Below are 14,558 nucleotides of genomic sequence, written 5' to 3' on the forward strand. Positions count from 1 at the left end.
TACTTAACCTCAAGTTGCTCTCTGACGCAAGCATTGAAGTATGAATGTTAGATAATAAAAAGCCCTTAGTTAATCATGGAAGTGCTTATATGAATGGGGTAAATGTAAACATGTTGTAGAAGTGCTTTGAGTGCTCAGACAGAGTAGAAAAGCACTATATAAGAACTAGTCCATTTACCAAATATGAGTAACTGCTGCAAACAAGAAGATCAGAAGCCAAACTTTCTCTAATTGTTTGGCAGACCAAGTGCTGATTTATATGATGATGATGTGCAGCATATGTGTTCACTTTGTATGGAAATTTTATGTGTAAATGTGAGTCCTGTTTAGAGCCTGCTGGACTGCTACAGCCCATTTGTGGTGTAGTTACAGTAGAGCAGAGAGACATGAACTTGTTGTGAAGTGAAAGCCAGCAGTGTGAACCTGTGAACTGTACTTCTTTGTCATTGTGTTGTTTCAAATGGTTTACACTGTAATGTGTGTGTCTAAAATAAAGCTTAAGCTTTGATATTATGTTTCTAGAACATCATTCCTCACAGTCTGTTTTCATTTAGTTACTCATGTATTTATTTATGCCGTGCAGGCAGTTAATTGTACCCTGATATTAAATCTATTGTACTATAATTCATGTATTACATGGACAATGAAATAAAACTGAATAAATGTAACAGCAGCTCAAAAACGTGGCCTTAAAAATGAACTGCAACAATAATTAATGACACCAGTGTACCAAACTGCTGATGAGGTGAGGTGTGTGTGAAAAACATACAACTTGTGAATAACAGTTCAGATTAGCAAAGCAGTTATTGTTTCATAAGTGTAGCAGAGCTGATTGGATCATTTTTAGAACACGTTAAAACATCAGAGTTTACTGATTCATTATTTTATAGCTGCAATTTACACTTGATATGAAATCCCCTCTCATGTTGGTGCTGTGAGGTCGCTCTCTACACCAGAGAGCTGAACACAAAGGTTCAGATCAGCCTTCATCTGGAAACTCCTGTCATGGTTGGACAGGATTCCTCTGTGGTCCTCATCTTCTTAGATCTCCTCTCCACGTCTCCTCCAGGACATCTCAGCTCTGTGACCAACCTGTAGCGTGGTCTCTGATTGGAGAGGAGGGACACTGAGGAAAGAAGAGGAGAAAGAAAGTTTATATCATTATTAGGTTGGAATAATGTTGTCGAAGTTCTGCTGGAGGTGGGAGTTGAAGATCTCCCGGACTGGGGCTTCTGCCAGACGTTCCCAGCGCACCCTCACAATACGTTTAGGTGTGCCAGGTCTGTCCAGCATCTTCCCCCGCCACCTGATCCAACTCACCACCAGGTGGTGATCAGTTGACAGCTCAGCTCCTCTCTTCACCCGAGTGTCCAGAACATACGGCCGCAGATCTGATGATACGATTACAAAATCGATCATCGACCTGCGACCTAGGGTGTCCTGGTGCCATGTGCACTTATGGACATCCTTATGTTCGAACATGGTGTTCATTATGGACAAACTGTGGTTTGCACAGAAGTCCAACAACAAAACACCATTCGGGTTCAGATCGGGCAGGCCGTTCCTCCCAATCACGCCCCTCCAGGTCTCACTGTCATTGCCCACATGAGTGTTGAAGTCTCCCAGCAAGACTATGGAGTCACCAGATGGAGCACTCTCCAGCACCCCGCCCAGTGACTCCAAAAAGGGTGGGTACCCTGAACTGTCATTCGGCGCATAAGCGCAAACAACAGTCAGGACCCGTTCCCCAGCCCGAAGGGACAGGGAAACTACCCTCTCGTCCACCGGTGAAAACTCCGACGTGCAGGCAGCAAGCCGGGGGATACAAGAATACCCACCCCAGCTTGCCGCCTCTCACCGAGGGCAAATCCAGACCTTCTCCAGGAGACTGGTTCCAGAGCCCAGGCCATGCGTTGAGGTGAGCCCAACTATATCTAGCTGGTATCTTTCAACCTCACGCACTAGCTCAGGCTCCTTCCCCACCAGAGAGGTGACATTCCATGTTCCAATAGCCAGTCTCGATAGCCAGGGATCGGTCCGCCAGGGCCTCCGCCCTTGGCCACCGCCCGACACACATTGCACCCGACCCCTGCGATGCCACCTGCGGGTGGTGGGCCTACAGGAGGGCGGGCACATGTAACCTCTTCGGGCTGCGCCCGGCCGAGCACCACGGGCTAATGCCCGGCCACCAGACGCTCTCCCTCGAACTCCCTCCCCAGGCCTGGCTCCAGGGTGGGACCCTGGTAACCCTATCCCGGGCAGGGTAAACTGTTCCCTTGCTGTTACAATCATAGGGGTCTTCTGAACCGCTCTTTGTCTGGACCCTCACCCAGAACCAGTTTGCCATGGGAGACCCTACCAGGGGGACAAGCCCCTGGGCAACATAGCTCCTGGGATCACTGGGACACACAAACCCCTCCATCATGATAAGGTGGCGATTCATGGAGGAGAGGTTGGAATAATGTGTATTTAAAATGATTATTGCTACATCTTTCTATCTTAACCAGCGCCTCTATTTGAATGAGGTTTAAGAAGTAAATCACTGACCACCAGGGGGAGCCGAAGCCTCACTCGTCACGACAACAATCAGGAAAGAAGGAAAAGCTTCTGTCGCAGGGTGCATCAGATCTTTGGTAGAGCTCATAACAGCTGGCTTTTTACACACGTTTTTCAATGATCCTTGCAATAAAACACTGACAGAGAATATCTCTGCAGAATATGCACACTTTTGATTCTTTAAGTCTATTTTCCTCTAAATTAATTCATAATTAACATTATGAATGAACTATTTCTAGAATATGTGCTTGAGCTGGCAGCAGAAAAGTCTGGTATCTCTGCTCTGCTCAACTTTATTCTGTTGTATTTTCATCGATGTATATTGATGATGATGATGATGATACTTTATTGATCCCACAATGGGGAAATTACAGTTAACAGAACACCCATCCAAGAAGACAAACAGAACAAACATGGGGAAATAGGTGAACTGTGGCCATGCTGCCCCCCTTCTGGAGGCGCTGCCATTAAAAAGACAGAAACAATAGTGAAAACATATAGGGATGAGTGAGGAAAAAAATCATCTCATACTTTGTATACATTCACACATACACAGTATAAGGTTACAAAAACCTCTGCGACAGGGCAGAAACATATAGTATGGGAGCACTAGGGTGGGGAGGGATGGACAGGGGAGCCAGCGGAGGCGAGTGTGTGTGTGTGTGTGTGGGGGGGGGGCTACTGTGGGGCTGACTCAAACTCCCTCCTCAGCTAACAGTTCTGATAAGATGTAGAGTTCATCAGCAGCTAGGTCAGGGAGATCAGTCCAACACAGGTCAGAAGAAGACAGGACGGCGGGGGCGTAGAGCATCTGTTTACAAACATCCCGGAGACAATTTGATAGGCGGCAGTCCAAGGCCGCCAGGGAGCCAAATTCCTGATTCTACGACTTGTTTTGGTACAGACTGTACTGATTAAATTGTTGACAGCCTTCAGTCTTACTGGCACCTCTCTGTGGCGAAAAATCCAATTCATCCGAATCTTCTTGGTTCGTTCCTTCGCCGTGCAGAAACAGATACATACATCTCCAAGATCTTACCCCTCAGAATCAGCTCCAGATATACAGAGTCTGAGTTTGAGTCTGTACCCTTCCAGCGTTCCCGTCATAAGCAGCCTTACCAAGGCCAGACAGCTGCCTAGACTTCCTGAATTGCAACGACAAACCAGGTATCTCCCGGTCCAATTCGGAGAAATCCCAGTGTCAATAAGCCAAATGTGTGTGTATTCCATTAACAATAAGGCCAGGCATGTCATCTTCCACACCACACAGGAATCCATAACGTAGCCAGCTGGAATGTCAATTGATAAGAGGGAATAGGGTTCTCCTTCCCCCAATCTCCTCATGGTGAAAAATTGATCAAAAACAATGGCATGGAGAGACCAGCTGACCAGATCCATAATTATAAATTCCAGTTCGGAAGTTGTGTGAAAAGAGGCTCTAAAGCAGCAAGCAGCAAAGCAGGGGAAAAAGGAAGGGCTGGGGAGAGAAGAAAAGTGCGACCGTCTCCGCTGAGAGCTGAGGAAAAAAAAAAATGGGTACTTCTGTGAGAAGAGTTTACTCAAGAGTGTTTTTCATTGTAATAGAGTAAATCTGGAAGATACCACCCTGTTCCAGCTGAGATAAAGAGGGGTTTCTGTGGCTGCCATAGTGGTGCAAAGGTGAAGGCTTGGAAGCGGAGATGAGCCCTTTCTGCCAACAGTCATCATGGGAAATGTGAACTCTCTGCCCAACAAAAATGATGACCTGGAGATATCTGTGCAGTCTCGTGTTTTACTGAAACACGGTTGAATCCAAACATCTCAGACTCTAATGTGGACATTCCACACACGCCCTGTGGAATGTCCAACGGGTTCTGTGCTAGGACCAATTCTATTTACATTATACATGCTTCCCTTAGGCAGTATTATTAGAAAGCATTGCATCAATTTTCATTGTTATGCAGATGATACTCAGCTTTACCTATCAATGAAGCCAGATGACACACATCAATGAGTTAAACTGCAGGAATGTCTTAAAGACATTAAGGCCTGGATGACCTCTAATTTCCTGCTTCTAAATTCAGATCAAACTGAAATTCTTGTTCTCGGCCCCACAAATCTTAGAAACATGGTGTCTAACCAGATACTTACTCTGGATGGCATTACTTTGGCCTCCAGTAACGCTATGAGAAATCTTGGAGTCATTTTTGACCAGGATATGTCCTTCAATGCACATATTAAACAAATATGTAGGACCGCTTTTTTGCATTTGCGCAATATTTCTAAAATTATAAACATCCTTTCTCAGAGTGATGCTGAAAAGCTAATTCATGCATTTATTACTTCTAGGCTGGACTATTGTAATTCATTATTATCAGGCTGTCCTAAAAGCTCCTTGAAAAGCCTTCAGCTGATCCAAAATGCTGCAGCTAGAGTACTGACAGGGACTAGAAAGAGAGAGCAGATTTCTCCCATATTGGCTTCTATTCATTGGCTCCCTGTTAAATCTAGAATAGAATTTAAAATCCTTCTCCTCACATACAAGGTCTTGAATCAAAGCCGGCCCAAGCCTTGATGGGGCCCTAAGCACAATTTGATTTAGGCCCCCTCATATCACTTCATTGTCCCCTGAGCCTAACCGTTATTAATTCTGCAAGGTTGAATTTGAATATTAATTTTTTTGGGATGCATCGCTGTTTCAGTCTCAGCCCACTGAAAAGCACTGTATTTCATTATGATATATATTGTAAAACTATGTCCATGACATTGAGGAGGGTGGTATATGTATCACTGCATGCCATATCCAATCTACAGACCATAGCCTTTTTAGGAATTATGTGATTTAGGGTGTTTGACCTGCTTTTGGACATGTTGGACATGCTCTTTTCATCCAAAAGATGTATATTTTTGCATAACTGTGCAAATTCATCTAATGACAGACTGGTAAATAAGCCATTTGTAATTATATAATAATAATTATCAATAGAATAATATCAAACACAAGTGGTCAGCAATTGGACCCAGTGCAACAAGAAGTGCTGTAAATATGTTACTATGCTGCTATACCACAAAATGGTGAGGCGGCACCCCAAGACCACAAATGAGGCATAAAAGTGAGGTCCACTAGTCTACCCATGCAACCTGACTACAGTGTGAAAACAACAAAACGCTGTCACCACAGGAACAGTGAGTAAAGTCTGATTAAACCACCACAGCTTACCCTAACCCTATTTTAATCACACACACTGGATTAATGGTAAATGGACTAGTTCTTATATAGCACTTTTCTACGCAGTATGAGCACTCAAAGCGCTTACACAACACGTTTACATTTACCCATGCATACAAGCACTTCCATGATTAATTAAGATAAGTGCTTTTAATTATCTAACATTCACACACATTCATACTCCGACAGTTGCGTCGGAGTATGAGAGCAACTTGGGGTTAAGATACATTGGCATGTAGCCTGGAGTAGCCAGTTTCATCACAAATGTAGGTGAGCTTAGGAGCCCCCTGGTGGTCAGGCGGCCCTATGCAGCTGCATACGTTGCCTATGCCTCGGGCCGGCTCTGTGTTGAATAATCAGGCACCATCTTATCTCAAAGACCTCATAGTACCACATCACCCCAATAGAGCACTTCTCTCTCAGACTGCTGGCTTACTTGTGGTTCCTAGGATACTTAAGAGTAGAATGGGAGGCAGAGCCTTCAGCTTTCAGGCGCCTCTTCTGTGGAACCAGCTCCCAGCTTGGATTCAGGAGACAGACACCCTCTTTATTTTTAAGATTAGGCTTAAAACTTTCCTTTATGATCAAGCTTATAGTTAGGGCTGGATCAGGTGACCCTGAACCATCCCTTAGTTATGCTGCTATAGGCCTAGGCTGCTGGGGGGTTCACATAATGCACTGTTTCTTTTTATTCACCTCTTTCTATTCTGTTTTTACTTCCCTCTGCATTTAATCATTAATTGTTATTAATCTCTGTCTCTCTTCCCCCTCAGCAGATGACCCCCCCTCCCTGAGCCTGGTTCTGCTGGAGGTTTCTTCCTGTTAAAAGGGAGTTTTTCCTTCCCACTGTCACCAAGTGCTGCTCATAGGGGGTCGTTTAGACTGTTGGGTTTTCTCTGTATTATTGTAGGGTCTTTATCCACAATACAAAGCACCTTGAGGTAACTGTTTATTGTGATTTGGCGCTATATAAATAAAATTGAATTGAATTTACACAACTTGAATCTCCATCACATGAAGCTGAATCCTAATTTCACATTTAATTTATAAAATCTAATTATTCAGCTGCAGCTGAGGAGACAGAAAGTGGAGATAAAAATGTGGAGAAACAGCTCAGACTGATTTTACTGACCAACCTGTGTGTTAGAGACCCCGGGGGTGGAGCTGAACTCAGGTCAGTTTTTATTTAATAAAAACTGTTTTTGCTGCAGTTTATGACAGTTCAATTGACCATTTAATTGTTTAAATAATTATACAATAAAAATGGAATCTAATGATGGAATAGAAACCTCACTTTATTCATTTAAGATAAGAGATAAGATAAAACTTTAATGATCCCACAACGGGGAAATTTGCGCATTATAGCAGCTCAGGACAGAGAAAAATGAAAGGGATGAGTAAAAACAAATGAACTAAAATAGAATAGACTAGAAAAACTATACACATATACATAAGCACTATATACATAAAATATACAGTGCCTTGTGAAAGTATTCGGCTCCCTTGAACTTTTCAACCTTTTGCCACATTTCAGGCTTCAAACATAAAGATATAAAATTTTAATTTTTTGTGAAGAATCAACAACAATTGGGACACAATCGTGAAGTGGAATGAAATTTATTGGATGTGTCAAACTTTTTTAACAAATAAAAAACTGAAAAGTGGGGCGTGCAATATTATTCGGCCCCCTTGCGTTAATACTTTGTAGCGCCACTTTTTGCTGCAATTACAGCTGCAAGTCCCTTGAGGTATGTCTCTATCAGTTTTGCACATAGAGAGGCTGAACTTCTTGCCCATTCTTCCTTGCAAAACAGCTGGAGCTCAGTGAGGTTGGATGGAGAGCGTTTGTGAACAGCAGTCTTCAGCTCTTTCCACAGATTCTCGATTGGATTCAGGTCTGGACTTTGACTTGGCCGTTCCAACACCTGGATACGTTTATTTGTGAACCGTTCCATTGTAGATTTGGCTTTATGTTTTGGATCATTGTCTTGTTGGAAGATAAATCTCCGTCCCAGTCTCAGGTCTCTTGCAGACTCCAACAGGTTTTCTTCCAGAATGGTCCTGTATTTGGCCCCATCCATCTTCCCATCAATGTTGACCATCTTCCCTGTCCCTGCTGATGAAAAGCAGGCCCAAACCATGATGCTGCCACCACCATGTTTGACAGTGAGGATGGTGTGTTCAGAGTGATGAGCTGTGTTGCTTTTAAGCCAAACATATCATTTTGCATTGTGGCCAAACAGTTGGATTTTGGTTTCATCTGACCAGAGCACCTTCTTCCACATGTTTGGTGTGTCTCCCAGGTGGCTTGTGGCAAACTTTAAACGAGACTTTTTATGGATATCTTTGAGAAATGGCTTTCTTCTTGCCACTCTTCCATAAAGGCCAGATTTGTGCAGTGTGCGACTGATTGTTGTCCTATGGACAGACCCTCCCACCTCAGCTGTAGATCTCTGCAGTTCATCCAGAGTGATCATGGGCCTCTTGGCTGCATCTCTGATCAGTCTTCTCCTTGTTTGAGATGAAAGTTTAGAGGGACGGCCGGGTCTTGGTAGATCTGCAGTGGTCTGATACTCCTTCCATTTCAATATGATTGCTTGCACAGTGCTCCTTGAGATGTTTAAAGCTTGGGAAATCTTTTTGTATCCAAATCCGGCTTTGAACTTCTCCACAACAGCATCTCAGACCTGCCTGGTGTGTTCCTTGGTCTTCATGATGCTCTCTGCGCTTTGAACAGAACCCTGAGACTATCACAGAGCAGGTGCATTTATACGGAGACTTGATTACACACAGGTGGATTCTATTTATCATCATCAGTCATTTGGGACAACACTGGATCATTCAGAGATCCTCACTGAACTTCTGGAGTGAGTTTGCTGCACTGAAAGTAAAGGGGCCGAATAATATTGCACGCCCCACTTTTCAGTTTTTTATTTGTTAAAAAAGTTTGACACATCCAATAAATTTCATTCCACTTCACGATTGTGTCCCACTTGTTGTTGATTCTTCACAAAAAATTAAAATTTTATATCTTTATGTTTGAAGCCTGAAATGTGGCAAAAGGTTGAAAAGTTCAAGGGGCCCGAATACTTTCGCAAGGCACTGTATATCAGTGTCAATACAATACACACATATAAATATACACACATGTACACACACATCAGAACACTATATACAGATATCAAAACATTATATACATTTTTTTAATTGATAATTTAATTTTTTCTGTGATTACTGGATAAAAATGAGTAATGAGATTTATAGAAAAACTGCTTTAATGTTTCCCAGTTTAACTGTTTCTAATCTGATCTAAGATCAGAGAAATGATGGCTCTCTGACAGCCACAGCAGAGATGTTTCACTGAGTCACTGTTAAAGGTCAGAGCTCAGTCATAGCTTCATATTTAGCTGGAAACATTCAGAGCAGCTTTCCAAGTCTGTAATGAACGTAAAATTTCACTAATAAAGGCCAACATATTATAATGAATGTCTCAGCTTTGTAGGTTTTAAATATTTCAGTACAGTTTGGGAGGATGAGACATTTTAATTAAAGAATGGAGATCATGGCTGGAAAATGAATCCATTATAAACAGATCCAGACTGGATGAGCTGGGAAATGACTGGAGCCTGAACTGGATCTGGACCTTATCCAGTTGAATCCTCCTGCTGTGAAGGTGGACTTGTTTTGCTGATCTGTTACTCTGAATTTCAGACACCAGAACTTTCAAAATGTTGATTTAAGTCACTTTAAAACCATTTAGTTCACTTCTGCATCTAAAGCTTCATCCAGATCAGTGTGATGTAACAGTGATGCTACAGTAACTACAGTAAATGTTTCAGAGGAACTGACTGACAGTCTGACAGCTGCAGCTGCCTCATTATAAATCCGTGACATCATCGCTGTCTCCGTCCTTACAGCCTGTTGACGAGTTGACGAGCTTCATGTTACAAAAAAAATAAACTAACATCTAACTGGGATTTCACTGCTTGTAGAAACATAAACGTCTGCAGATGAATTCGCTGCTCTGACGCTCTGACAGCCACTTTATGAAGGAGGAAATGAATGGGAGTGTCAGACAGGTGGTTCAGGTGCAGCAGGAGGGGCGGAGTCAGAGAGACACTCAGAGGTTGTTGGATAAAACCTGCCAGGTTAGGGTCACAGAGTCTGTTACCATGGTAACTGACTAAGAGTTGGCGTTAGCTCTTTCTGGACTCCTCAAACTGCCTGACAACAACAGGAAGGAGACATGTGGGAACGAGGATCAGTCATATCCTGATCATCCTGACAGATTTGATGACTGTGTCATCAGCTGCTGTGTAGAAATGGTCTGACTGATCGCTGTTACTGGGAGGTAGAGTGGAGAGGAAATGTTCACATATCTGTGAGTTACAGAGGAATCAGGAGTCTGTAATGGAAAATGTGTTTTTCAACTCTAATAACCTCTGTGTACTTCTTTGGTATGTTATTGTAAGTTTCTAGTACAAAGACCAAGTGTGCGAAGTAGAAAACAAATTTCTTTCCAGGTTGTGTCCAAGGTCATGACACACTTATTATCAGGCTGATGCTACATGGTGGTGGGAACCTGAACTTCCCACAGCTAACAGAACAAGATGGTATCAACACAATGAGTATAAAGTAACTGTGGTTATTTTGTTCTGTGGTCAATGCTGGTGCGAAGACTGTTCATGCTGTATTGATCCCTTTGCAAAGATTATATTCTTACTTTCAATAAATTATCATAAAATCAGTTTGGTTTCAGGCTCAACTTATTTTTTCCACAACAGTCAGTTCAAAGGTTTATTAGAGACAAAGATAAAATCTTGACCCCAATCAATGGCATTACAATATTTCATCTATAGAGATTAGAACGTATAGGCAAAGTGTCACTGGGGGTCAATCATTTCTAATCATCTGAAACAGCTTATTGTTATGAATGTACATGAAAAACGGCAGCAGGTCAGGCAGGTTTCTTCTGTCTCTTTATTGTCACCTCCAGTCTTTATGCTGCACGCATGGAGTGGAAGGCAAACCACAATTACTCCTGCTGGTGTTCCTGTGTTTGAAATTAAAAAAAATTCACATCTAAAATGTGCAAATCTTCCTTAAATACAGCAGTATTACAGTGTCTGCTTCAACTGTGAAACAATGGAAAACAAGCCTTAGCTTAAAAGGTCAAAAAATCAGTATAAACCAGCCTGGCAGTAACTGAAACTGAAACACAGCATATGAGACACTGAAGAATGAGCAGAAATAAACCCCCCCCCACACACACACTTTACCATAAAGTAGGGAGCAGTGCTTCCTTCTAGTTTCCAGTTTTGACACAGTATTGTATTTAGTAAATGATAAATGCTCAGCACACACAGATTTAACTGCAGTGGTTCAACAAAGCATGTTACAGTTTGTTTCTCATTCAGCTTCACACACACTCAAACAACAATCATACAATCATGTTTGTGGGTAAATGTAAAAACTCTGCAGACATTATTACAGTATTGCATTATGAGCAGGAACTGCGTGTTGGCTTTAATGGAAGCAGGCAGACAGAGGTAACATCAGCTGAATCATTTTACATAGAAAAGTGTTAAAAGTCTTTGTTGAACACAGAAGAGAAGCTTCTTTAATAATAATCATAATTATGCCAGTCAAACTCAAACATTGTTAGAGTTGAGCCTGTTCTCCTGCCTGTGATTGGTTGAAGTTGAACACGCCTCAAATACTCCGACTGTAAACTAACCAGGAAACATCTTTGGACTGAACAAACCTGTAAAACCATCTGAGTTTCTCACACTTCTTCAGTTCAGCTCAAACTCTCTGAGCACGATGAAGACGCTGATGATGCTGATCGTCCTCTGTCACACTGCATCTGCAGGTAAGATCACGGTCCAATCAGGAACTTTCTCTACAAACTATTCTCAGTAACATACAGATCAAATGTGTCGGCAGAGGAAAAAAAAGGCTAAAAACTGATTTAGAATAAATATAACAAGTAACAGGGCTGCTAGACTATAACTTTACAGAGATTCAGCAAAACTTATCTTGGTTGTTTTCAGTTGAGTAAATTCTGTTTGTCCTGCAGTGAAACACACTTTGAGGTTTATCCCTCTACAGGAAGTCTGGAGCAGCTCTCCATTTAAAGGCTCCGAGTTTCTGATCCTATGAGTATTACCCTATTAGGAATTTACAGAAGCTGTTTAAGCCTTTGATGAAGAGACTCACCTCGCTCTAACTGCCTACCCTCTGCTGATGCAACCAGCTAGCAATCCTAATAGTTCAGTGGGACACCTGTTATGACGGCTCTCCTCTACCATCCTCGATCTTAAAATGATTAAGTTATTGTAATTATGAAGGTCCAGGAACACACACAGCACTCAGAACAAAGAATAATGATTTATTTTTTCAGGCGTGCACAGATGCTTTTACATTTCACTGAGACAGGGTGCAAAAGGCTCACTGGGGCTGTGCTGTGAGCCGTCTTTTATACGTGAAGAAGATAAGGAAGTTCACAGTTCTGGATTGTGATAACACTGCCTCCTGACCTCCCCTCTGAGCATCAAACACAATAGTAGAGACTGTAAGTGGATTCTTTTACTGCGATTTACTGTCACACACTAATCAGCTGTATAGACAGCTGTGAGAAGCGGGCATGATAACAATAATAAAACAATCTTGTTCTAAGTGATTATCTTTTCAGGCCTGCTGCTCTCCCCACAATACTGTGTTCCTTCCATCAAGGTCACCACACAAAAGAGAGTTACACATTCTTTCAGGCGAACAACCTGACACAGCACATGACTAAGGGTTTCTAAAAGAAGCTAAGCATGATAAAGCATTAGAAGAACTACTTTTTGCTCACTAATGTGCCAGAGCTACATTTTTATAACTGTAAAGCATTTTTCAACTTTATTAATTTAGTCACCAGGAAAACAATTTAATTATTTGCCTTATTCTGTTTTTCTTGTGCATAACCTTTGGCACAAATATAATTTCATAGCTGCTCTGCACTGTGGTGGCATTGATGAGCATAATGGAGCAATTATGTTCTTAAACTCGGATACAGGACTTTTAGAAAGACTTCTAAACTAACATATTCATCCTGCTGTTAACATTCATCCTTCTTATGATTCAAATAATACAAAGTGCTATAATAAAGTATATGTATATCTGATTTTAGTAATAGTTAATCATACATAATCCTAATCACATGATAAATATTGTTTTTCCTACTCAGCAACACACCCGCTTAGGAACAAACTCTGGTTATTAGTGACGTGGTTTTCAGAAAAGTGAAGCTAGCAACTCGTGGTGTTTGATATTGATATTGATCTGATACTAAGTAAATACAGGGCCAGTATCACCAACACTGATACTTGCATCTTAAATTAGGGAGAGCAGTGGGTCATGATTTATGAGATGAATCATCATCACTTTGCCAAATCTGAACACATTTTAATACCTTTCAGCTTTTCGTGTATTTTACTGGATTTTTTGAGCAACCAGGTCCCTATACTATGAAGTGAGTTTAACAAAGAGAGAGCAGATTTCTCCCATATTGGCTTCTTTTCATTGGCTCCCTGTTAAATCCAGAATTGAATTTAAAATCCTTCTCCTCACATACCAGGTCTTGAATAATGGTAAATGGACTAGTTCTTATATAGCACTTTTCTACTCTGTCTGAGCACTCAAAGCGCTTATACAACAGGCTTACATTTACACCATGATTAACTAAGCTAAGTGCTTTTATTATCTAACATTCACACTCCAACGCTTGTGTCAGAGAGCAACTTGGGGTTAAGTATCTTACCCAACGATACGCTGGCATGCAGCCTGGAGTAGCCCGGAATTGAACTGCCAACCTTCCGATCAGTAGGTGACCTGCTCTGCCTCCTGAGCTACAGCCACCCACTAATCAGGGCCCATCTTATCTCAAAGACCTCATAGTACCGTATCACCCCAATAGAGCACTTCGCTCTCAGACTGCGGGCTGCTGGCTCTCTTCCACAGTGTATCTTTTGTCCTGGCTCTCTCCCCTCAGCCCTCAGCCTGGGGAAAGTGATCATTATCCAAAATGCTGTTTGAGGGCTGCAGTGAGGTGGTCTTGGAAAGACTTTGAAATTCAGTGTAATTTCTATTTTTGCTCTAATTTGTAAAAACTTTGTGCCTGATGATAATATTGATCACAAACTTTAATCTGCAGTTATCAATAAAATCTCATAACAGAGTTTCAGAGTCACCTTCTAAATGATTAAATCAGCCTATTATCCCAAGGATAATGCAAAATAAGATAAACAGTACTGCATTCATGCAACTGTATCAGGTCATGTGATACCTGTTCTCTGCAGGGAGATGTTCCTACTGTCCACACACATCTGCAGCCACTCTGGACACATTTTAGTGAGGAATTTGTTTTTGTTCCCGTTGTGTCAGCTTCACATCTGTCTGGAAACATCAGTCTCTGATTTCAGTGTGATCCATGTCAGTGACTTCTCTGACATCTCTGAGGTATTTTCATACACTGGAGATTCTCTTTTTCAGACTATGCTCTGTAAACTGTAGTGATGGCCAGAGGTGGACAAAGTCCTGACATTCTGTACGTAAGTGGAAGTACAAGTACTTGTGTTAAAAACTACTCTGATAAAAGTTGAATTACTGCTTCAACTTTTTTACTCAAGTAAAAGTAAAAAAGTACAGGCTCTGAAATGTACTCAAAGTAAGAAAGTAAAAGTAGCTCTTTGGAGGACGTTTCTACCTGCTATTTTTCTGTAAAGCTAACTATGCTAATAATACACGAGAA

At 41.8% G+C, this 14,558-nt stretch overlaps 1 protein-coding gene across 3 annotated transcripts in view; it reads left to right on the forward strand.

The window, feature by feature from the left end:
* The first annotated feature begins 10,842 nt into the window (after positions 1 to 10,842).
* The window catches only part of LOC115787693 (major histocompatibility complex class I-related gene protein-like), a 32,782-nt gene continuing 29,066 nt past the window's right edge, over positions 10,843 to 14,558 (forward strand). Inside the window, exon 1 of one of the 3 annotated variants that reach the window (XM_030740462.1) lies at positions 10,843 to 11,636. In XM_030740462.1, the coding sequence (XP_030596322.1) occupies positions 11,588 to 11,636 (49 nt within the window). In that variant the 5' untranslated portion in view covers positions 10,843 to 11,587. The remainder of the gene's footprint in view (positions 11,637 to 14,558) is intronic. The other 2 variants (XM_030740460.1, XM_030740463.1) reach the window with 2 other exon arrangements.

The sequence above is a fragment of the Archocentrus centrarchus genome, chromosome 11 (assembly GCF_007364275.1).
Source record: "Archocentrus centrarchus isolate MPI-CPG fArcCen1 chromosome 11, fArcCen1, whole genome shotgun sequence".
Classification (NCBI taxonomy): domain Eukaryota; kingdom Metazoa; phylum Chordata; class Actinopteri; order Cichliformes; family Cichlidae; genus Archocentrus; species Archocentrus centrarchus.